General features: G+C 35.2%; 1 protein-coding gene across 1 annotated transcript in view; it reads right to left on the bottom strand.

The window, feature by feature from the left end:
- Positions 1 to 26138, bottom strand: part of LOC115066617 (uncharacterized) — a 36668-nt gene extending 10530 nt beyond the window's left edge. The window contains exons 1-2 of the mRNA XM_049451448.1: positions 25824 to 26138; positions 16834 to 17052 (exon numbers count right to left, since the gene is read on the bottom strand). Of these exons, the coding sequence (XP_049307405.1) occupies positions 16834 to 17052; positions 25824 to 25866 (262 nt within the window). The 5' untranslated portion in view covers positions 25867 to 26138. The remainder of the gene's footprint in view (positions 1 to 16833; positions 17053 to 25823) is intronic.
- Between the last annotated feature and the right edge of the window lie 276 nt (positions 26139 to 26414).

Genomic DNA, 26414 nt, shown 5'->3' with positions numbered 1-26414 from the left:
ATATAGATGGCACCACAAAGGGGCGCTAGATTCAAAAAGTCCTGTTTACTTTGGAGTTCACTTTGTATATATGTAAGTATATACATGTGTCCTTTTGTGTCAGGATTTAATACTAATAAAAAATAAATAGAGCTGTGCATCGAACTTGCTCATTAACTTCAACATTGCTTTTAATGAACTATGTACAAGATAGTACCTTCTTAACGTTCTAACAAAAATGAAAGATATACTCATTCATTCATATATGAACATGTAAGTTTACACTCCGTCGCTAGATCAAAATCCAAAAATGTAGTGAATACCACTGAAACAGCTATGTGGAAATTATGACAGTAAAGCTTTCTTTACCGCTATGCATTGCTGGATAGTTATGCAAATTATGGAATTGCTGAACACCTGCAACAGCGCGCCCAAGTGCCTAGAATTTGTTAGCTCTACCATTCATATTGGAGCGTGGAAATACCTTTGGATGTCCCACATTTATCAGCGCTGTATGCCAATACTAACGGGTGATTTTTTTGAGGTTAGGATTTTCATGCATTAGTATTTGACAGATCACGTGGGATTTCAGACATGGTGTCAAAGAGAAAGATGCTCAGTATGCTTTGACATTTCATCATGAATAGACTTACTAACGAGCAACGCTTGCAAATCATTGAATTTTATTACCAAAATCAGTGTTCGGTTCGAAATGTGTTTTATCGACAAATTTTGTTCAGCGATGAGGCTCATTTCTGGTTGAATGGCTACGTAAATAAGCAAAATTGCCGCATTTGGGGTGAAGAGCAACCAGAAGCCGTTCAAGAACTGCCCATGCATCCCGAAAAATGCACTGTTTGGTGTGGTTTGTACGCTGGTGGAATCATTGGACCGTATTTTTTCAAAGATGCTGTTGGACGCAACGTTACGGTGAATGGCGATCGCTATCATTCGATGCTAACAAACTTTTTGTTGCCAAAAATGGAAGAACTGAACTTGGTTGACATGTGGTTTCAACAAGATGGCGCTACATGCCACACAGCTCGCGATTCTATGGCCATTTTGAGGGAAAACTTCGGACAACAATTCATCTCAAGAAATGGACCCGTAAGTTGGCCACCAAGATCATGCGATTTAACGCCTTTAGACTATTTTTTGTGGGGCTACGTCAAGTCTAAAGTCTACAGAAATAAGCCAGCAACTATTCCAGCTTTGGAAGACAACATTTCCGAAGAAATTCGGGCTATTCCGGCCGAAATGCTCGAAAAAGTTGCCCAAAATTGGACTTTCCGAATGGACCACCTAAGACGCAGCCGCGGTCAACATTTAAATCAAATTATCTTCAAAAAGTAAATGTCATGAACCAATCTAACGTTTCAAATAAAGAACCGATGAGATTTTGCAAATTTTATGCGTTTTTTTTTTTAAAAAGTTATCAAGCTCTTAAAAAATCACCCTTTATGTTCCTATACCTACATTGGTTTGACTGCTTGTTTATCGATTTCATCATCATTGACTAGTCAATGCTGAAAAGACAGCGTCAACTAGGTACACTCGGAAATTTTCTCTTTCATATATACTCGTAGTAAATAATTTTTGTAAGCTACCAAAGCTTAAACTTCGTCCCTCTCTGATAAGTCCCAATGTTTTTAGAGTGTTGGAACATTTTTTTCGTTTTAATTCAGATATAACAGTATAAGTTATATAGAAATTGAAATGAATTGAATTATTTTTTCATTATAACTTTCACCTTACAGAAATATACAAGGTCTGTCGCAAAAGAAACAGGACTGTTAAAAAAAACAAAAAAAAATAATATTTTTCAAAAGTTATATTTTTTATTCAAAGCAGTTTCCTTGTGCTTCGCTACAGCGTTTAGCCCGGTCAATTAGCATTTTAAATGAGTGTTTAAGGTCATTTTTCGGAATGCTCTTGAGAATTTCGGTCGTCGCCTTTTGGATAGCTGAAATTTCCTGAAACAGTGTCCTTTCATGGGCAAATGAAGTTTTTCAAATAGGTAAAAATCAAAGGGTGTCAGATCAGGTGAGTAGGATGAGTGTTTAATGGTTAACATGGAGTTTTTCGTCAAAACATCACTGACAAGCGACGACCGATGAGACGGCGCATTATCGTGCAACAGGCGCCAGGACGAATGCGTGACAAAATACGCTTCATAACACCAAGGTAAAACACAGCATTAATCGTTTGCCCGGGTGGGACGAACTCTCGGTGTACAATACCCTTGGAATCAATAAATTCCTGCACTTTTTCAATATTGTTTTGGGTAATCACTGATTTTGGCCCGACTTCTGATCGTCACAGAGGTCCTCACGACCTTCTTCGAATCGCTTAAACCACTCATGCACATTACTACGGGATAGACACTGATCACCATAAACTTTTTTCATCATTTGAAATGTTTCAGTAAATGTTTTCCCAAGTTTAAAACAAGAATTAATATTTGCTCTTTGTTCAAAATGCATTTTACGACCGATGACCAAAAGCTGCTGTCACTTTTTGATCGATAACATCGATTGTAGTTATCCAATTGTCTTAAAATTTTTACGAAATGTCAACAAGAGATCAAACTTTTTATTTCATATACCCACCAATACGTGGCGCCACCAGAAACAGTTATATTTAAAATGTTCTGTTTCTTTTGTGACAGACCTTGTAATAATATAATAAAAGTATACTTTGGTCCAACAATGAAAATCTTTTACTTATTTGATTTCCCCGTAGTTTACTAGCTGCTTAAAAAAAACCGAGTGTGACCTTCAAGAAATATATAAAATAGAATTTTATGCAATGCCTAAACAATAAATTTAATATGAATATAACGAAATCTGAATTTTTGACCAGTGTACACATTTTTCACACACTTAAACATAGATATACAGTTTATGTACCTACATATGTATGTGAATATATTTCCATCAAGGTTTCAAAGTCAACGCAACATCATGTACTGTCACTCAATTTAGCGTTTGGCACTTCTGGCGGTCTTCAAAGCGCACAAAACACATTCCATCGCGAGTTTGACGAGTCTTCATCCATTTATAGTTGCGAAATGAACGCACGTTGTCCGTTCAGCTATGTCCATAGTCAACACGAGCGCACACATACCACTCGTCCATAAAATGCAATCCTTATTTTTAATCCTGGGAATTCCTCATTGGAAAATTTGAATACGAACGTCGACAATAAAGGGGAGGGTGGCGAATGCTTAAAATTTTGTTGCACGCACGTGCTCAAACTGCCACACCTCTAGAATCTTCTTTGCTGCAACATTGGAACCAACAACACTTCTAATTTAGTGTTTCAATTTTATGATCCGTTTCCGAACTTGTAGCACAAATACAGGTATCTAGTATATTTCACTAACCGTCACAACACAACTTTTGGGTAGAGTAAATAATTATACGATAGTTAAATAAAAAACTATTGATATGTAAGGCATATACTATCCTGTAAATAAAATATTTATAACCAATGTTTTTAATCAGCGCTCTCGATTTTAACAAGATTTGGTACCCCTGTTTTCAGTTCGTAAATATTCGGGTTTATTTGAGCAAATCCAAATTATATATATTTTTGTATTTTTATATAACGATGATCATTTTTTCATATAAATATTTTGATAAATTTTAGATTTCGCATAATTCTGATACCGATTTTCTATATTTTTCATAGATCCATTTATCTAAATATCAAATACAATCAGAGAGGCTGATTTAAAAGTAAGAGTACCTAAAAGTTTTATACATTACATATTTTAAAGCCAAATTACGATCTAATTAATCAATTATACTTAATACACTGAAAATTATTTAAATTTAATATAATTTAGGCGTAGGTATTTAAGTTTTAAAAAACAACTTTGAAACCTGCTCTGAAGAAATCCTTGCAGACATTTGAACAATTTTATGTTGAATCCAAATGCTTCGTATGAATGCTTACTGTGATAATGCATTGTTTTTTTTATACTTTTGCAACATGTTGCTACAGAGTATAAATTTTTTTAGTTATAAAAATAGAGTTTCAAATAAAGTTTTGGTTTTTAGATAGTGATGAGCAATACTTTATACATAAGGTGTCACCAACTATCAGTTAATTGCTTTTTTCATCAAATTCACTCGAAAGTTGCCTTTCAAATCAATAGAGATTACGATGTATTAAATGTATTTTCATCGGCATATAAATTTTCGATTTCGAAAGGTCTTCCATCGGAGTATATGATTCACAATAAAAACCATAAAAGTGTTACCAATGACATTAGTAATAATTATTGTTAATGCTTCCCAAGCAAATGCCGAATTACCTGAATATGTATAACATTTTATTTTGACCGTTAAAAATTCTACAATAGTAAATACATACCATAGACACCAACAAACATAACTACTACTAGTATTTTATAAAAACACACAAACACAAATTTTTTATTTTTCGCAAAGCTGGCTTTGTTATACTCTTGCAACGTATTGCTACAGATTATAATAGTTTTGTTCACATAAAGATTATCATCTAAAACTAATCAAGAAAGATTCGAAAGCAAATATTTAAATTTTGGAGGCTGTTCGCGCCTATCTGACATCACCTTTCCAAACATATGTTTGAAGCTTCATGGGCAGCACTTGCATATGTGCTTGCTGTCAAACCAGCTTCCGTTTTATCTCTCTCTTCAATAAAGGAACTCGACCGCATAGCACGTCTTTTATTTCAATCCGCGTTAATATATTTATTAAACCGCAACATATTTTGGTCCTTCGAGCCGGATATCATCGCATATTAATGATATTCGGCAAATTCGCTATTATTCTCAATATTTTTCCGCATTTTTAATATTAATCATGTCTTCGGCTAAAATTCGCGACTCCGCGCTAAATGCTATCAAACGCTATTTGCAATCTAGCAAAGTCGATGCTCTGTCGGTAGACACTGAGGTAATATCTACTTACCTCCAATTGTTGGAGGAGCAATGGATTCGTTTTGGCGTAGCACAACAAGAGGTGGAACTTACATGTGGTGACGAGAACGTTTCTATGGAGGAGCAGGCACGCATACAAGGTGAGGAGTGGTACAGCACCGCTAAAGCTAACTTGAAACGCCTGTGCGTAACTCAAAGGCAGCAGACATTGCAAACTACCGTTCATGATTCAACTGCTCCTGTACCGCTTCCAAAGCTACAGTTGCCGTCATTTAGTGGTGATCCCACTCAATGGCTCCCTTTTCATGATGCTTTCTGCTCACTCATTCATACGAATGTCAATTTGTCGGACGGACAAAAATTACACTATTTACGAAACTGTTTGAATGGGGAAGCATTCGATTTGGTGAGTAGCTTAGCAGTATGTGATAGCAATTACGCTGAAGCTTGGGACTTATTGACCGCGAGGTATAAGGTCATGCGTGTCATGGTGGACAGCCACATCAAAGCACTCATGGCAATTGGAAGTACAGCCAAGGATACTGCTAAGGGAATAAAGCTAGTGCTTAATTCTATACTTCAACACGTTGGCGCTCTACGTGCACTCCAACGACCAGTCGAATTCTGGGCTGACTGGCTCATTCACTTAACCGTTTCAAAGTTAGCACATGAAACTCGCAAGCAATGGGAGTTATCGCTCGTCATGGATGATCTACCATCTTTCTCCGTTCTTCGAGAATTTCTTGAAAACCGCGCACGCTCACTGGATTGTACCATTACTCAACACTACCGCAAAGACAACAACAACAACTAAGAATAATAAGAAGGAATTACGATTAGCCTATGAACGCTGCATTCGCAATGAAAGAGTGTCATCATATTTCGCAAAGGCCCAAATATTTTGGCATTTCAATCCTCCAAGCGCCCCTCACATGGGTGGCTTCTGGGAGGCTGGTATAAAACGTATCAAATATCATCTTAAGCGGGCCTTAGATACTTCGCTTCTAACTTACGAAGAATTTGCAACAGTCCTGACTGAAGTTGAAGCCTGTGTAAACTCGCGTCCTATTTGCTTTATTCCTACAAATGTAAATGACTTTGAAGTCCTCACTCCTGGACACTTCATGATTGGCGAACCGCTAAAAGGACTTCCCGACCCTGACGTTGAGGTCTTCAAGGGAACTATATTTCAACGTTGGCAAATCATTGTGTCAATTAGACAGCACTTCTGGAATCGATGGCGAGACGAGTGTCTTGTCAGTCTTCAACGTCGTTCGAAATGGATACGTTCAACGCCGAATTTGCAGAAAGATGATATCGTTATCATACATGAAGGCAACGTGCCCCCAACTAAATGGAAGCTTGGCCGTGTTATTGGCACTTCCCCAGGGACGGATGGTCAAGTTCGGGTTGTAAATTTGAAGACATCCGAAGGAGAGCTGTTAAGGCCCGTGATCAAGCTATCGCTACTACCAACAAAGGGGGACATATTTTCTATATGATATTCTTAGATCTTAATTAAAATTGTACTTTTTTGAACTGTTGTTCAAGGCGGCCGGTATGTTCGCGCCTATCTGGCATCACCTTTCTAAACATATGTTTGAAGCTTCATGGGCAGCACTTACATATGTGCTTGCTGTCAATCCAGCTTCCGTTTTATCTCTCTCTTCAATAAAGGAACTCGACCGCATAGCACGTCTTTTATTTCAATCCGCGTTAATATAATTCATCTTCCGCGAGCGCTATTAAACCGCAACAGGAGGCTAACCTCGAAAAGCGAAACAATTTTCAATTCTGAAACAAAATAACGTATGATCTATCTAAATTTGCATAAAAATTAAAAATTTTAATATTAATATTATAATATATTAATACTTACATATATATATTTTTTTAATTTTAAATAAAGACAGCTACAAGTTTTTCATATTTCATGTTATTTTTATTATTAATGTAAAGTACTAGAAAAAAATTAAGTTATTTCAAGCTATAAAAATGGCGGTTCCTTCTCTAGCAATATACCGGCGAAGGAGTTGTGGGTGGGAAGAAGCCTTTGGAGGAGAGGGGCAGTGAGCTTCTTCACTGATGAGTCAAAAGTTGTGGGGAAGGTGGGTGGAGCGGTCTACTGTCAGGCGCTCTCTATCAACACCAGTTTCAGACTTTCTGACGATTGCAGTGTCTTCCAGGCCGAGGTTGCAACCATTAAGCAAGCATTAGATTTACTGCTCCGAGTTGCGGCCTCCTTCAGAGGAGTGACCATCCACTCAGATAGCAGATCGGCGATACTAACCTTAAACTCATTAACAATACGTTCAGGACTGGTGGAAGAATACCTAATCTTGCTATCAATAGCAGCGAGTGACTTTGTGATAAGACTGATATGGGTGCTAGGCCACAGCGGAATCGCAGGCAATTGTAAAGCTGATGAGCTAGCAAGGAAAGGCACCCTGGAACTTCTATCCGTAAAATGGGAGAGGGTGGGTGCTCCCATATCCTCTTATGTTCTACCACTGAATAGCTGGCCCTAGTAATCTTATTGCTCGCAGTAAGATTAGTCTCTCCCTAGTTTTGAGGCCTTTAACGGTCCATTGGCCTATTGGCGTCCACGCAGTAAGGCAGGGAATCCTACCAGACGCCTTTTGCAGAAACGGTATGGAAGAAGATGAGGTGGTAACAGCTTAGCTTTTCCTTCTTGACTATCTCGCATTTGGGAGGTCAAGATTGATGCACATGGGAGCGCATACTTTTTTAATTTTTCAATTTTTGGTACTATTTTCAAGCCAAAATGACGATTTAAGACGAAAAAAGCGACCTATTTGTTATTGTAAAATTGTTAGTAATTAAAATTTTTGGAAAAACTCGATGTCATTCGAGAGCTACATATATATATGTAGAATATTTGTACAAAAAAACGATCGATGCAGTAGTTTTTTCTGTAGGCTGGTCACCGACTTTAAAAATGACATATTTGGGAAAATCGATTCAAAGTTCTCGCCGCTCAGCGCAGGTAGCTGGAAGGCGCGCAAACCTTAGTTAGAGGTACCGTTATTCAACCTGTTTTAACGACGTTAGATTTTCTCCGAATGACCTAAAACTGTAACACAATATTCTTGAGTTGTTGATGGTTCAGAAACAAAAAATAAAAAAAAAATGGAAAAAAGTTGTCAAACCTTACCCTCCTTAAACATAACCAATAAATAAAAACATAAAGAATAAATCAATGCTAACTTCGTTATAAAAAATACTCTGTTATTTTTACATGAGTGATGATACGTTAATTTGAATTTTTAATACAAATTAGGTATTTCTAATCGGAGAAGCTTAAAATTTGTGCTACATACATATGTAATATGAAATCGTGAATCGTAATCAATAAAGAACTCAATTTTGAATTTTTTGATGATACGATATTTTGCATTTTAGGTGACGATTTGTATGTTTTAAATGGTTTATAGTATTTCTCGATGAAAATGTTGCGATGATTTCGTTCATAATTTCGTACATCCAGTACAGAAACTTTATAATTGTATTTTTAGAAACTAGTGAAAAAGCTTATCATTTAACAATTTTTCTTTCACTTCGGAGTCTGAGTAAGCGTTCACATAAAGATAGATCTTCTGCTCCGAAGCGTTGCCCATTGCCTTAACCTTGTTGTCGCTGACTATGCGCTAAGACAAGCAAAGGGATACGCTTTATATTTATCTAGCATCGGATTACTACCTTAATAGACTAGTGCGGGTGCCTAGCCACAACGATATTACAGTGAACTACAAGGTTGATGCGCTTGCTAGAGGTGCTTAACATGGGAACGGGTAGGAACACCGTTGGCACCTTGCGGTAAGGGCTCAGCGGTACAATCTCAAGATCGTAAAACATACTGTCCACTGTCCATTAGAATGGCGAGAAAGACTAAAAACTGTCTCATTGCAAACCAGGGTTGTAATTAGTGCACTAAAATAATAATTGAATTAAAACTTAAATTATTATTATTATTTACTTTTTAATATTTGTAATCCCAAGAAAGTAGATATAAATTTGTTTCCTATTTCCAAACAGTGGTGTGGATTAGAAAAGTGGATTTGGAAAAGAAGGTATTATTGCCTCTGTGCAATAAACAACGCACGTCAACAAACACAAGGAAGGTGCGACGTCGAGAAGCTGCAATCACAACAGACAGGCTAATGATTTTCTACTCAACTTGCAAAAACTAAAAATAGATTTTAATAATCCCAAATAGCGAATTGACAAAAATGTTAATCCCAAGTTTGTAATGAAACGATTGAAATTTGTCAAGTTTTATTCATGATTTTGAGATTAAAATTAAATTTTTAATTCATACGATTTTCCAATATAATTTAAATTTGGAATTAACAACCAAATATTTTTGATGTAGTGAATCGTACATATTTTTTCAAATTATAAAAAGCTACAACTGACTTGATAACTGGGCTTAAATCTAAATAACATACCTACAGCAAATGAGCTTTGTAACGTTGAAAAAAGAGTGCGAATCTATTTTATTATATTATTTGATAGACACGCGCTCAGGATCCCTACACGAAATAACTGGATGTAAAAATATGTATTTTGATGCTTAACGTACTAAGCCAAGTTCCAAAGTAGATTAGATACGTAAGGAAAAAGTATTAAACATAGCACAAACAATTAAAAAACGTAGCTTTAATTAAATACTCAACTTAGAAGGTGTGGAAACATAAAACTAACATGAAAAACTTTATCTTCGCCTACATCGAACCTATAAACTTGTCAAGACATTTACCAAAGCAACTACATACATGTACTATATAACATACTTTGAAACAATTATAGAAGAGCTTTCTTCTGGCGTAACAGAATATTTCATACTGTTGTAACTTGCCATGACTAAAGACAAGCCAGGAAAATATCTTAAGGTGCTAAAAGTCAACTAGAAGTTCGGAACCCAAGTAATTCCATATTTATAAAACTCATACACTGACCTCCATTTTTGAAACAAGGTTTGTTAGAGTAACGAAAATATTTATAAGTATGTACTATATTGAAGTTTGGGTACTTCGTATACCAATTTCCCATATTTTCGGCATTAAACTATAGTAAATATGTATATCCAATATTACACGGTATGTTAGTTTTTACGGAAGTTTGTAGATTTTATATTTGGTATACAAGAGTTAGTATTGACCCGATTGTATGTATCAACAACAACTGTGAAGTATGTGTTTAACGTAGGTTCCTACTGTCGAACAGCTAAAATCTACGGTGCTCAGAACCACAACGGATCAATACAATGCGTTGATCAGCGCCCTGAAAACTGGGTAAACATTTTCAGTACCAATTGGCAGTGTGGCATGGACACACTAACCACCTTGGTAGGGTTCGAGGCCCATCTAAAACCTCTACCGTACTATGTGCACGGCGCCAGGTTGCAATGCAACTCCACATTTGAACTGACAAAGTCAGTTCTTCCCGCGATTTGGGTTTTAACCACAGCCACCACGAATCTTCACAAAGAGCCAAACCCAATGAGCAGATTGGAGTTACCTCCAAGGGCTAACTGCTCCTCGTAGTACCAGGTTAAAGTCTTTGGCCTTGTAACCGAAGCTACTACCAGTTGAGTTTCCACACAACTCTGGACTGGCGGCCAGGACCTTAGTCGCCTCTTACGACAGGCATGCCTTACCACGGGTATATGTATTCGGTTCCCCCGAAAGGAAAGGAAAGAATTTGCTCTGATTTTATTCGGTACAACTTGAACTGGTTTGGTTGGATTTGGATGATTTTTTGTCAAAAGTTGGCATACTTCAAAGGCAATGTATGTAAGTACGTGCAATTTTATCACTTTATATTAATTGTTTCTTGATTTGTATACACGAAAGGGAAAGATCGAAAGGAATTAAAAATTATGTTATATGGAAAGTAGGTGTGGTTGTAGTCCGATTTCACAATGTCACATTTTGTCACAATTTGGTTGAAATCGGCCGTGGAGTTTATATGAAATATGTGATTTTCTCTAAAAGTGGATAAAATTTTATGTCTTTGGCGTATTTAGATATTGGTTGTTTTCCGATTTCGCCTATTTTAACGCTGTGACATAAGATTGGCATGTAGCGAATTTGGTTGAAATCGGTCAAGCAGGTCCCGAGATATGTGATTTCACCTAAAAAGGGGCACTGCCAGCCTCATTGTCCAATTTTAATCCCGACTCTCATAAATCTGTCTAATACCATCTCTGTGTAAAAATTTAATGTATCTGTAGTTGTTACTTGAACGGTTTTAGAGATATATACTTTAACCTATACTTTTTTTTGTCTCATCAAGATATCTCAATTTTTACTCAAGTTACAGATTGCATAGATGGACGGACGAACAGACAGACAGTCAATCGGTATTCAACTCGTCTCATCATCCTGATTATTTGTATATACATATATATATGTATGAACAAAACTGTAACAACAGGTTGCAAAAGCATAAACATATGGTAACCGATCAACGATTTGTTTCCAACGGAAACTCGCTTTGCTAGTCGTTTACGCCATGAGGCATATATTTTATGAAGAATGGTAAATATGTGCTACAGCGGTCTGATCTGAACAATTTATGTGAAGACTGTAGCGTTGTCTAGGACAGTAATCCATGCCAAATTCCATGAAGATATTTTGTCAAACAAAAAAGTTTCATAACAGAACTGGATTTTGATCGGTAATTTTGATTGACAGATAATTGATATGGCGGTCGAATCAAAGAAATATGTTCGGAGATTCGGATCATTGAGTAATATCCTATGCACAATTTCGTAAAGATAGACTGTTAAATGAAAAGGATTTATGTATAAGGACTTGATTTTGATCGATCATTTTGTATGGAAACAATATCTTAAGCTGCTAAGGGACTTATTCGCGTACATACAGATGGACAGACAGACGGGCATGGCTAACTCAACTCAGCTCGTCATGCCGATCATTTATATATAAATTTTATAGTGTATCAGACGTTTCCTTCAGCTTGCTGCAAACTTCGTGTCAAACTTTATTTAACCCACTCAGCGAATGAAAATAGAAATTTACGGCTTTTATACTCCACTAGAAAAGTATTCTTAATATATATTAAACAATCTAAAGAGCTTTTTAAAATCTGACGACTGGTGTTCGACATTGAAGTACCAACACCTTTATATTGCAAGTGGAGTACCTCACGACCCATTCTATGGGTCTTCATATTTGACAGAACACTGACAATAAACTATTTCAATATCCAAGCGATAGTGAATAGGGGCTAAGGGTGAACGCAGTGATCACGATTTTAAATGATAGTGAGAAATAAGTACAGTACTTTAACTTAATACCGCCATAGGAGTAATACGCGCTATCCGTATCAACTTTAGAAACTTGGTCCCATGGACCCACAAACTATTACCGGTCATCCGCCGAACATAGACAGGCAGACAAACAAAATTAAAAAATTATCATTAAAGTAGCAGTATTAATTGGAAAGTGATGAACTTTATGTCTCTTTATTTCAAGATTAGCTACAGATTTTTTTTTACTTTTCTTATGATATTATTCAATGCTACAAACCTATTTATGTAAAATGTAACAAGTTGCAGCTATGACAAGTGGAAAGAAAAATAAAAATATGTAAAGAAAATATGATAACTTATTTTTGTTTAATATTTTATACCCAACGGAATAATAATGACAAAATGAGCAACTTCCATGTGGTTGCGAAAGAAGTGAACATACAAGAAAAGTGAAGGACAATCATCTCGCAAGATGTTCACCCAAAGCACAAATGCAAGCAAAAACCGTCGCACAAGCATGCACATTAACTGAGGTGTATTAGTATGTAAATATACAGTTATAGCCAACAAAATAGGATATCTTTTTTATTTGTAAATTTAATTCGGCATACCGAATCATCTTTACTCCGAATTGCCTCTTAGGAAAATAAATAAGCAAAAATTAATCCTAAGCTTATAATAAAGAATTATAAAAAAAAGCATTTTGCGTTTGCCTTCTTCATTCATATTAAAAAATAAAATTTTCAAGGACAATATTTTTAATTTTTAATCACAACATCGGGGAAAAAATCGCAGCCTTGATTTTGACCTTATAAAAATAACACCCATCCCTAATCCTCTAAAGAATATGCAGCAAATGTTAGGGGCAGAACATTGAAAAAATTATATGGATGATCATCGCAAAATGTAGCAATGCTGACTTATGCATTTAAAATGGATATATGTATGTATAATAACCCAAAAAAACACCCTGATAGTTTAAAGTGATAGAGATCCAGGAGCGCATAAAAATAATGGAAAAATTAAACTCTGTATGATACCTGATCCTGCAAAAGAGATGCTACGTTTTTTTATGTCTGGCCGCGGCCCGAAAAAATAATGAATTTAAGTAGATTCATTGTCCAAGCGCTGTAAACGTTTACACGCATACGAATACAGTGGCATAGGGCAATTGCCGAAACGGGGCAACAGTGAACACATTTATATTCGTAATTTTATTTCACATTAGCACACCTGTTATAAAATTTCAGAATTATACCACCGGGGAATTGCAGTTGACTGAGACCTTATTTAACCTAAATTTTCTGAATTTTAATTTTCTATGTTTAAAAAATCTTAAGGGAAGATCAGTATAATTATACCTAACCTGAATAATTCCCAATGCTATATATATAATCAAAGACAAAAGCTTAAATACACCAATAATATTATTGGAATAAAGCATTTTAACGAAAATGTAAAAATGCAGTTAATTTATAGTAGATAATTAACTAACAATTTATTTTAAACAAAATATCGATGTCGCGTATATAACGGTAATCTCATCAAAAATGTAAAATTACTCGATACAAAAGTTTGAATACATTACATAGTGTTTCATATTGTTACTAAATTAAACTTAAATAAGGAACATAAAACTGTCTTGGTAATTTGTTGATACACCTCGGACTTCAATAACTGCTTTTTGACGGCGTGACATAGATAGAATCAAACTTTTTATTTTCGATGACGTAATTTTAGACCATACCCTTTTTAGAGCTTATGTCAAGGATTATTTGCTAGTTGAAGATGCATTACCAATAGTTCCCAAACATCCTCAATCGGGTTCAAGTCTGGTGATTGTGGCGGCCTATAGAGGTGACTAACAGCATAATACAACAACCATTTATTTTCCAAACCTGCGGTATTTAAATATGTTGCTAAATCATGGAATATAATGGCTACCTACAGAATTTACAGAACACATGCGATGCGTTTTTTGGGTTTCAATGTTGGTAAATAGTTTACTATAAATAAACTACATACCTACATTTCCGATAAGATATCTTATTTCAATAAAAAAATGGGGCTTTGTTGGTGTATTTGAACCTTTGTCTTTGACTGTACATATAAACAGAATTTAGTTACAAGACGTCAAGGATTTTTCTCATTCATATAATTGTTAATATAAACATATTCGTTATTGGAATATACATATGTATGTTCAGATGTATAGTGAATTACTTAATTGTTACAAAGTGAATTTTCGGAACTCGAAATGTATCCCATTCACATGTCCCTCCAGAAATTATGCAATACCCAGAGGTCTTATACACTGTTGACTCATATATTGTATTATTTGCACACAGTTCTCAAATTGTACTGGTATGTGTTAGTATAACCCAAAGGACACAAAGATACATCGACATATTCTTCTGCCATCAACACAATAAATTAAGCAAATAAGGTGAATTTTGCTGATTTCTATCAAAAGGAAAAATTTTATCTACGTACCCAAAGACAGAGAATATTCCACTTATCCTACAACTAGTTATTCTTATTTTAATGAAATAATATGAATTTCTGGTGGAATTAATTTAATTCTAATACCTTTAACACCCAATTATCCTGATATAAATATATATGTATATAATATGTATAAATTCTTAATTTTCAAGGATCTGGACAAATCCAATTACGGATGGATTCTGTTTCGAACACTAAATTTTTTACATTTGTTTAAATAATATGACATCAGCTTAATAGCTTGGATTAAAAATTAATAAAATATAAATCGTTTGAATGTGTAAGCTGCTCTAGAGTGTGATGGCTCTGTATGAACTCTGTTTAAAAATTGAGGAGCACGAAATGTAAATTGCGAAACGCGAAAAATGTAAATTGAAAACAATTTATTTTCTTAATGTTTAATTATAAGCTTGGGATTACAATTTTTCAATTAAGTAATTAGAATTAAAAATTATTAGTTAAACTAAGGTTTTCGGAATTATTAAATTTAAAAATAACTTCAAATGTTAATTCAATAATTTTTTAACACATTATTTCCAACGCTGCTTACTATAACCGTTTCCTTATTATACTGAAAATAACTACACACTGAAGATATATTCATATAACTCTTTATGTCAATGTTCTCACATAGATCGTATAGATTTCTCTGGATGCTTTTAGCACACGTAAACGACACACAAAAGAAAAAAGCGAAGAGCTGTTTTCATATGCAAACGGACTTCTGTAATTTTTAAATCAAAAAAGAGTACACAATCATTTGTTTTACACTTGCAAGCACAAATGCCATAGTGGCAATAAATGAAGCTATACGCATACCTACAAGCGTGCTACATAAGCCTTGTTATGTGTGTTACCGCAAGTTGTACGCCTTTAATGTCAACTTGCTCCAGTCGCGCTCGTAACAAACATTATGTTACATGTTGCTGCTGCGTTTCAACTTGTGCCACCCAAGTGCCATTGCCTGGACACAGAGGAATATTTTCTTTATTAAGCACGAGGTAGGCCTTACCCAATCGGGCCATAACGAACATAAATATAAGCCAAGAAGGACACATCCAACACATAATTCGCATTGATACGCTTGGTTCCGCTTTACTATGACAATCATTTGCCAACTATAAGCAGGTAGTGACCATGAATGTATAAATTTGTTAGGGATAAGCTTAAATGGACATGTATATGTATATTTTTATGTAGATTCCGTTGCGTTGCATTATAGAAAAGAAGCGTAAGTTAGATAAATATTTCGTTAATAGGGTCAATGGACGTATAATTCTGAGGTTTTTCCATTTTGAAAATTCGTAACTCCAAAATAGTTCGTATTGTGTCGAAATAAGAAAATACGTCTCCATTAGTTTGCCGCATTAAGCAAACAAAAGAAAGCTGGAAAATATTTTTATAATATATAAAATGGAACAAAGATTTTTCTATTCAAGAAAGAAAAATAACTTCAGCTCTGAGCGAACTCAAGGCGAGCATTGGCGCTCTGCTATTGAAGTCCTCTCTGAAAAGGACTGCGGTTCGAAGTAGAAAATCTATGCTACCTTGATGTCAAGACACCTCTGCTTGAAAGACACGGCAGTGTCTGGTAGAAAACTTTTATTTCCCAAACTCGTAGAAGCGCCGAGGAATGACAGAGTTGCTTTGTATCACACATTTGCTTTGATTAATAAGTTCGATTTATGAGGATTGTAAGAGTTAGTTCACAAGTTAGTAGTAATTTAGTCTACGATATATTCGGAAATGTGAATTTCTATATTTGGTATGTAATTGTTTAAAAATATGCAAAATAGGTATTATCGAAATCTTAAAAAAGTTATGAATAAAGTTGCTAATGAAAAATATTTTTGTGTACCCCGTAAATGTGTCGTACAATATTTTAAGTATACTTGTATAATATGAAATAACATACAGAAAACACCTTGTCGTCCGTGTACGCTGTATTCCTTGAATAAACACAGGCTTAGCCAGTATATACTTTCCTAGAGCCATTAACTAAAATAATAAATTATATTGTTGACTAATAAATGCTTCTTATAGAATTAAACCACATCTTAACTCACTTATCATATATACCTTAACTGCCTATATTAACGCATATTTAAGTTAAACTTACGTTCATATTTAGTGTATACTGCTGAAGTCTCATGAGATACTTTTATTTTTAGTTTAATTGCTGATGCTGAGTTCAATTTTTGATCACATTGCTGTTTATGTGTTTTGCTAAATTCAGGTTTCATTTGTTTTTCCAAATTAGCTGTTCTGTTCTCTTCATGTTTTTTAGCATTTGGTTCCAAAAGCTCAAGATTAGAACATTTATCCGGATCTTCGCCAACTAATAAAATAATAAAAAGAAAGATGAAAAAAGAAATTAAGATTAGTTAGTTAATAATACTGCTAATGTGTTAACACATTGATATCTGTATGTGCATAAGTACTTACACATGTAAGTAAAAATGATATAACGGCATTTCCGGGAAAGTTTGACTATAGAAATATTTTGGCTCTACAATAAACTTCTGGCAAGAATCAAAGGTGATCGGTTCCAATGTATATTTTAGATCAGTTTTACTATTGTAAACGGTAATAATGACAAATGAAAACACAATAATTTAATTTGTAGAAAGCTGAAGCTTTCTCTCTCTTTTAACCGTGACTTCAGTTCCACAAGGGTTGGCTACCGCATCTTACGTGAGTAAGTTTGCAGGGTGTGCGACAAGAATTTGGGTATACCCCTACGACTGAACTGCTTATCCAGAAGCATCACTATACCCCATTACACCGATGTGTACATTAAACCTATTAGAGGACCGGGGCACATGCACACTTCCTAAAAGATGCCCCTGGTCCAAATTATAGTTGTATGTCTATATGGTACTTTATACGTCATTATTTAAGCATTAAATAGAATTCATACTTGTATCTAGTATAAACAAAAAAAAAATATATATATATATACGTCATATTATTTGCCATATATATTTATATATATTATATATATGGTAAATAATCTGATAGATTCGTTTATATATTCCTTTACGGAGTCATTGAAAACAAGTCAGGAAGGGCTAAGTTCGGGTGCAACTCAACATTTTAAACTCTTGCATCTTGACAGAATCAAAGCCCAGCAATTATATATGCACATATGGTGTATATAACTCATACATTGGCCGGAATTTTCGACATAATTGTTAGCTAAACGAAAATAATTATGCATATACAGTATATGGGAATTGAGGGTAGTATATACCCGATCTTACCTATTTTGCCAATACTACATACGATTAACATTAAATCAAGAAGCAATTAACATAACGGGTTAAAACTTTGCGATAGTAGTACCTTATAGTGCCTTCTTTTTTTAGTAAAAAACACAGAAACTTCAATGAATTAATGGGGAAGGTTTCTTATCGTTCAAAAGAACATTATCTCTTATCTCGTTCAACTGTTGGCTGCGGCAACGTCTCAGATAGTCCATTCGTTGAGTCAAATTTTCGATGACTCGTTCGAGCATTCCGACTGGTAACTGGCGAATGATACACATTATGTTTTGTTCCAAAGCCTACATCGAAGCCAAAACGATAAATTATCTGCTCACCGAAGTGTTCTCTCAAAATGCGAGCTTCAATTAAATAGTCGGTTATCATGGCACGATAACGGTTCAAGTTACTGCGAACGGCGCCGAATCGACTCCCCATGGTCTTCGTGTGCGTGCTGGACATGGTCTATTTGGTTAATATTCGATTCCAATAATGAATTCTGGGTAACAAGATGGCTGATGGTGTTGCGAATAGTACACTCAGTTGGCCGATTATGTAGACCATAAGTTGACCGAGCCGCGCAAAACATATTCTTTACATAATGTGAATTTTCGTAATAAAGTTGAACGGTTTGATAATATGCCAAACAATAATGAATAAAAAGATAAAATAAAAACTGTCAAAAAAGGCTATTGAAAAAAGTACATCTGTTGGAACACCAGTTAGTATGCCATCTTACGATAAAAAATTGTCAAAATCCAACAAAACTGTTCAAGCCATTTGATTCAGATTATTTGGACTTCAGTATCTAAAGTTGACTTTTTTCCGAAACTTTCGGTCAAAATGTGAGATATAAAATTGAAAATCAGGGATAAGCCTACCTGACAATGGCATATCTGTGTGTCAAAAATGGATTAATTCGAGTCAATACTTCCCTTAGCTCCCATATACTTACTACAAAAATTTTTGAACTTCGGGTAACTTTACATATATCACAGGTAGCAGAGCGTGTTTTACTTATCGAGTGAATTCTTGAACTAAACATTTTATAACTGTTAACGATTAATAATAAGTTCACTTAATTTAAATGATTTATACTGTGGAATTTGGCATAACCATTATCCAGGTACACGCTACCCTATTTGGCATCACCATTATCGGCTGACGTATTTTAGTGTTCGCCATTCTGCCATTGTTTGGGTCAGACCTTTGTGCAGTATACAAGAACAACTGGAATCAACATTATTAGGTGATGCTTTTTAGCTTTGGCATATCGATACGATTTTACTGTTCTTTGATCAGACCATTGTGCCGTTCCGTATACAATAACAACATTATTACTTTCGCCAGTTCGCTTACATACTATTTTTCTATATAAGTTTGAGTTAAGCATAAGATTAAAGGTAGTTGTCCTTCAAATGAATTGGATGATACTTGGAGTGTACTGACCTAAAAGAGATATCAATTGAATTGTTGTTTTATTGTACATAGTGCAAATATAAAATATACGTCATTTAAACAGGTTTGTTTTGAGTGTTTAGTTCAATGCTAAACAATAACTAATATATAATAGAATTTTCGAGCATCCAGGTAGATTGATCCACTTAGATTGGTGAGTGTATGTGAGGTTGCTTAATGATCCCCAGGGAGCGTTTAATTAATATGTGGTAGGTTAATAGTATTTGATCAAATAGATAAAACTGATTGAGTATAAAATGTTCATTTACACCCGAATTTACTTACTTACTTACTTGTTAAGAATTGGGGTCTAATACGAACTTTGTAAACTTATTCATAGTAGATGTGTTATGCAGCACTTAACTACGATGACAGCAGAACAGTTACATATGTAAAACATGTTTAAGAAATGATCGCTCTTCACATTTTTAAATAAGTAGAGAAATATACATATAGTTGGTCAGTATTTATGCAATTACGGTACATATATAATCAGATAAGTGCATATTTGTATATATAAAGGGTGATTTTTTAAGAGCTTGATAACTTTTTTTTAAAAAAAAACGCATAAAATTTGCAAAATCTCATCGGTTCTTTATTTGAAACGTTAGATTGGTTCATGACATTTACTTTTTGAAGATAATTTCATTTAAATGTTGACCGCGGCTGCGTCTTAGGTGGTCCATTCGGAAAGTCCAATTTTGGGCAACTTTTTCGAGCATTTCGGCCGGAATAGCCCGAATTTCTTCGGAAATGTTGTCTTCCAAAGCTGGAATAGTTGCTGGCTTATTTCTGTAGACTTTAGACTTGACGTAGCCCCACAAAAAATAGTCTAAAGGCGTTAAATCGCATGATCTTGGTGGCCAACTTACGGGTCCATTTCTTGAGATGAATTGTTGTCCGAAGTTTTCCCTCAAAATGGCCATAGAATCGCGAGCTGTGTGGCATGTAGCGCCATCTTGTTGAAACCACATGTCAACCAAGTTCAGTTCTTCCATTTTTGGCAACAAAAAGTTTGTTAGCATCGAACGATAGCGATCGCCATTCACCGTAACGTTGCGTCCAACAGCATCTTTGAAAAAATACGGTCCAATGATTCCACCAGCGTACAAACCACACCAAACAGTGCATTTTTCGGGATGCATGGGCAGTTCTTGAACGGCTTCTGGTTGCTCTTCACCCCAAATGCGGCAATTTTGCTTATTTACGTAGCCATTCAACCAGAAATGAGCCTCATCGCTGAACAAAATTTGTCGATAAAAAACATTTCGAACCGAACACTGATTTTGGTAATAAAATTCAATGATTTGCAAGCGTTGCTCGTTAGTAAGTCTATTCATGATGAAATGTCAAAGCATACTGAGCATCTTTCTCTTTGACACCATGTCTGAAATCCCACGTGATCTGTCAAATACTAATGCATGAAAATCCTAACCTCAAAAAAATCACCCGTTATATACGGCTACAGAGTAAGCGAGCAGTACAAAGGCATCTATACTCGTATACTCCATTTTTCCACAAGGTAAAGGTTTATGTATGTATATATATGTATATATTTCTGGATAAATATGTTCATATGAGATGTACGGCAGCGCATATTGGTGGTGGATACATTGGGGTTCAAGCGCCCATATGTACATATGCAAGCGATTTTCATTTTAGTTTAAAGCCCCCCAGAGTGCATTTCGCACTCAGTCACTCACTAGCCCGCACCAAACTTGTTGTTGTTGCCTTTATTACTGTCGTTTGCTCTGGATGCCAACAACCGTGGTCCACGGCAGCAACAACGATTTTAAGCGTCTTGTTCCCATTCGTTCATTCATTCATTTTACTGTTGGCCACCATGACCGCCGACGCAGTTAGTTGCGGCAAAAGCGGCAAATATGAGGTGTTCTAAAGCGAAGGTGCACTTTTATGACTGTTACTAATACCGTTGTACTACATTTGATAAAGAAAATACATTCATACACATGTATATAATAGGCAAGAGTAGCAACGCAGGATGGCGAGAAGAGGATTGTAAGCCATTCATTATATTTCTCACAATAACAACAATATTAAGTTTACACGCTTGTAAGGAACGCGAAAGTATATGCCGTTATAACCCCCTTTTCCCCCATCAGAACCGCGACTGGTGTTGTTCAAGCTGGTCCCAAATGACCACTAAGCATGTACCCTCCCCCTGATCAAAACAACAGCTCAACTTTATAATGGCCCATTCATATGTGTTGACTTAATATATATGAACAGAAAGGATAACCCAGCAAGCAAAGGTTACGGAATTGATAAATTTTGGAAAAAGAAATTTCAAACAATTACATCGCATTTATGGGTTAAAATCTACCTACCTATATAAACAAAAACAACTCCAGCAATGTTTTTTAGCTTAGTTTTAAATATGTCGGTGATCATTGAAAAAGTTTCACATAAATAACAAGTACAGAAATATGTTTTTTTTAAATATATAATATAGCATTCATTGTACCAAAGAAACATTTTTTTAAATTTTTATCTGTATGTCTGTTCCGGCTTATCTCTGAAACAATTTTGATAGTACTTTCGCTGGCAGATAGACATAAACGGACTATGTGTTATATAATGATGTCCATATGCTTTCTATAAGTGGAAAACATATATCTTAGTAAGACCCAACCATGAAAAGATACATACCTGGTATATGCAAAAAAGCCATAAAAGGATTTTGTCTGCTAATCAAACATTGTTTTGACGAAAAAGCTCTACTGAGAATACCAAAACTTGAGTGTGCTTCTACGCAATACGAAGCAACCACTCGTAAGTGGTTTACCTATGAATCCAGTGGACGCCAAAAAGTAACACTAGGCGAAACATGATTCCACGATTTTCCGAATTCTAATCTATAGTTATTCAATTGAACTGAAGGAGATGAACGAAATTCTGGAGGAGGAAGAACGGAAGTCAGCTGGCAAAATTATGGCGTCTATTTTTGGCACGCACTTGGAATAAATTTTATCGCTTGTCTTGATCTACAATAAAATTGTTATTCTAAAAACATAAAAGAAATATGAAATGTAATAGTTCAATTCAGTCAGAAAATTCTAGTTATGCAAACGTATGTATGTATATATACATATATGTATAAGCTTAGTATCCAGCTCTCAAGAAATGTAAAAACTTTATATAAAAAATGCTTAAGAAACGGTCAAGAAACTTTCCTGCGATAAATTTACTTGTGCTAGTATGCAGCTCTAAAGTAATCTAGTACTAATTTTTAATGCTTTTTTCAATAAAATGTGAATATGGCAAACCTTGTTTTGCGAAGAAACATCAAATCAACAATTGTTTCTTGAAGGAAATTCAAAGTAATCGTTAAAATCGTCTTAAATTAGTTAAAATCATTATAAAGAAGTATATTTCATTTTGAAATGTTGTATAAAACTTACGAATCATCAACAACATTCCTTAAATCGCAAGAAAAATAATTATGTTACTTCACACATACATACATACATATTACGCACAATGTTTATTTTCTTTGTTTATTCTATCTTACTCTTCTAATGTGGATCATTCACAATGCGTAACCAGCTGTCAAAACTACTTGCAGAAATAATGCATTTTTTTTCTTGAGCAATAACTTGAGAGCTGGATACCAACCTATACATATGTACATATTCTTACATATGGGTTTGGAGATAGCTTAATGAAGTGGTTGATGAAAATTTCAAAATCTATCTCGAGACCGAAATTTATAGCTAGCATGGCAAATAAACATTGTCGTATTTAAATTTGTGCATAGTTTTCAATTATTTTAGTAAATTCGTATTCTCAATAATATTAATCAGTTTTGTGTTCAATCATAAGCAAATTATACTTATACATATTGGGTAGTCGAAAAAGTCGTATCATATTTCTAATCGAATTTTAACTTATTTTTTTTTTTATAATAATAAATAAATAAATGTGTACCATTTTGGTGGACCACTTTTTGCCATTTTTCCGCTAGAAAAATGATTCAATCAGTGTAAATCGAAATTTCCAGAATAGAAGCGGGCAAACCATTGTTGTACTACACAAACTGATACAGCATTGTCTCCGTAAACTTTAGAAATTTCATTAGTGGCTTGCGTGGCATTCTTCCCTTTTTTATACATAAATTTCAAAATATAGCGAATTTCTTTATCATTTTCACTCATTTTTTAACAGCTGTAATATTTTTTTTCAACTTACCCGAATTTAATTTTTTTTTGTTAAATTCATTAAGCTTCAGCTTAACTTTCACAGCCTTTCTAAAACTATATAGTATGACACAATGTGATTGGTAGCACTGTAGATATACGACTGCAACGACATTTATTGACCAAATACGAAAAGACTTTTTCGACAAACCAATATATTGTATTTGATAAGGCATTATATCTGAAGCAAATCAAAATTATATATTTGATAAGATGTTATGTCTGACGATTATAGGACTATTAGAAGCTAAAAAGTTTGATACAACTATAAGATGTCATATTGTTTTTTCCAAAGGACTGGGATTTGTTATTCCATTAGTAATTACATCTATGTACATACATAGGATGGAGTCATGTGTAGAAGTTTACGCAAGTGAGGAAAGTTCTCTGATCGCCATTCACTTGGGAGTAGCCAGAAACGATTCTTTTACATATGACTCAAGCAGCTCACGACTTCCGGTCTTTGACCAAGTATCCTCTGGGTAGCCTAAGAACATCCGTTTGAAGGCGAGCTAGAGTGAGAAGGCGAAATATCCCCTACTTAGGGTTTTGCGCTGGGTTTCGGACCCGCTACGTAAAAAACACCCCCAATGAAAAACAACAAACAGCCTCGGATGAGAGACCCCCCTTTTGGCTATAATCGCGTAAGCGGTGTCTACGCCAGTAAAGAAGAAGACATACATATGTATGTATTGTTAGAAATTTTTAGTCAAAGTTGACGCCATTAAATATATAGTTGTGTATTTAATAGAGAAATTAGAGACAGGATATTTTAAAATATTTGGAAATTGTTATTGCAGGTACAATCTTGTAATGCTGCTGTACAGTTTCCTATAAGTTATTCCTTAGAATGGTGCAAATGGAACCATCGTTACATTTTTTGCAGTTTCGTAAGGGACAGTATTGGAGAGAACAGAACCTGCAACCAATTGCGTTCATGACCGCACTTAACAATCTCAAGACCAGTAATGGCTTTATTACTGATAGTATGTTATTGTGCAGAGCAGAGAGATTTTCAAAAAAGTTTCACTGTATTCTTACTCACTAACACGAATGCATATGTACGTTCCAAAATTTGCGAGATAACTGAAAGTAAACGAAACAAGCCACACTGAACTGGCTGAATTAAAACGAAAGTCTACCCCAACCATTCCTGCGCAGTCCAAGCGGATCTAATCCTCTGGGGAAGTCCCTTGGGTTTGACAGCTCCCAAGAGAAATACCAACGATGGGTTTTCTGTGTTTTACCGTCCTCGATGCGCCGCTCTGCTGCGTTACGGGCCGACAACAAGTAGAGTGTATACAACAAATACACAACAACAAAATTGAGGCGATAGTAATGCCTCCGGCGACGAGGAAGGCAAGCTGCTATACGAACAAAACATAAAGTTTTATATAGCCTTGTTGCTGTTATTGTGATATTGGATCGAGTGAGTGTGCGCGCCACATGGGAAATCGCTGCGCTCGGTGGCGTATGAGCAACTGAAATACGTGCATGTGCCTGTCATTCCACCACACACCATAATCTACTCTCACTCTAGCCGAAAGTCAGGACGAGAAAGAGCAAAAATAAAAGGTGCAAGGGACACTTGGTATGGGTGCATGGCTAGCCACAATGGGAGGACGTTTTGCGCCAAAAGTGCATCGACAACGAAGTTGAATAAAAACAAATATCCATGTGCATTATATGCATGAATTGTATTGCTAATAAATTGTGTAAGGTTGTTCGTATAGTAACACTGCATTCCCAGGTCGAAAGGTATTCGCTTGTGATGCCTAATATCTTTTACATGGCTGCCGCCAAAGTGTTCTTCTAAAGCAAAAATTAGTTAAAGTTGCTGATGTCGCTCAAATCACATATTAACTATAAAAATATGCAGTTTGATTGGAGATTGTGTGATGTTATCAGAAGGAATTTCCAGCTTGTTCTTAAATAAATTTAACGACTTAGACGTTGTTAAAGTCTATATTGCACCTCTGGACTGGAAAAGCAGTCCTTAGTTTATTTGCGAATGCATGTGCATTTCAAACACGATGATCACAATGATTTAGTTATGATGTTTACTTTGAATATATGCATGTTATTATATAACTGATTAACTTCATGTAATTATAAGTATATATGTAGTTATATACCTATGAATAATTGTGTAGTATAGCCAAGCTACTTACGTTTAAGAAATGCACGCGGTTTTGCCTGTTTACGACGCGACATGTTGTTGTAGTTGCAATTTTTAATGGTCACTATCTTTTATAATGATGATAACGCTATAGAATTTTCACCGAACACCGGGCTCAGGCGAATAAACACCGAAAACATTTCCGCGACTCCGAACAGTGACGATATTACGACAAATATTTTTTTTATTCCGTTATTTACATTCATATAATTCAAAATACTCAAATAAATAGTGTAAATAATTTGTTCCCCCACTAAAAATTCACAATTCGTATTGGGAATAAATACCAGGTATACTTCAAAGGATATGTGCGTATCCTTTGAATAACGTAAACATAATGTTATAGCATATGTTTGGAAAGTCTTGTGCAACCTTCTTGAATGCTTCAAAAACAAAGCTATATTCTCTTTGAAGTATTCGTACTGCACACTGAGTATGCGCTATAAATCGCACAGTGAGCATAGTCTGAACTGCACGTGCCGTAAACTAAGAGAGTAAAAGTTGTGAAGTAATTCCACATATCAAGAGCTGCGAAGAGAAACACCGCGAGAGCGATTCGAATAAATTGGTATGCCGGTTCAGT

Source organism: Bactrocera dorsalis, chromosome 3 (assembly GCF_023373825.1).
Source record: "Bactrocera dorsalis isolate Fly_Bdor chromosome 3, ASM2337382v1, whole genome shotgun sequence".
Classification (NCBI taxonomy): Eukaryota; Metazoa; Arthropoda; class Insecta; order Diptera; family Tephritidae; genus Bactrocera; species Bactrocera dorsalis.
Note: the sequence above shows the minus strand (reverse complement) of the source record. Positions and strands in the feature narration are given on the sequence as shown.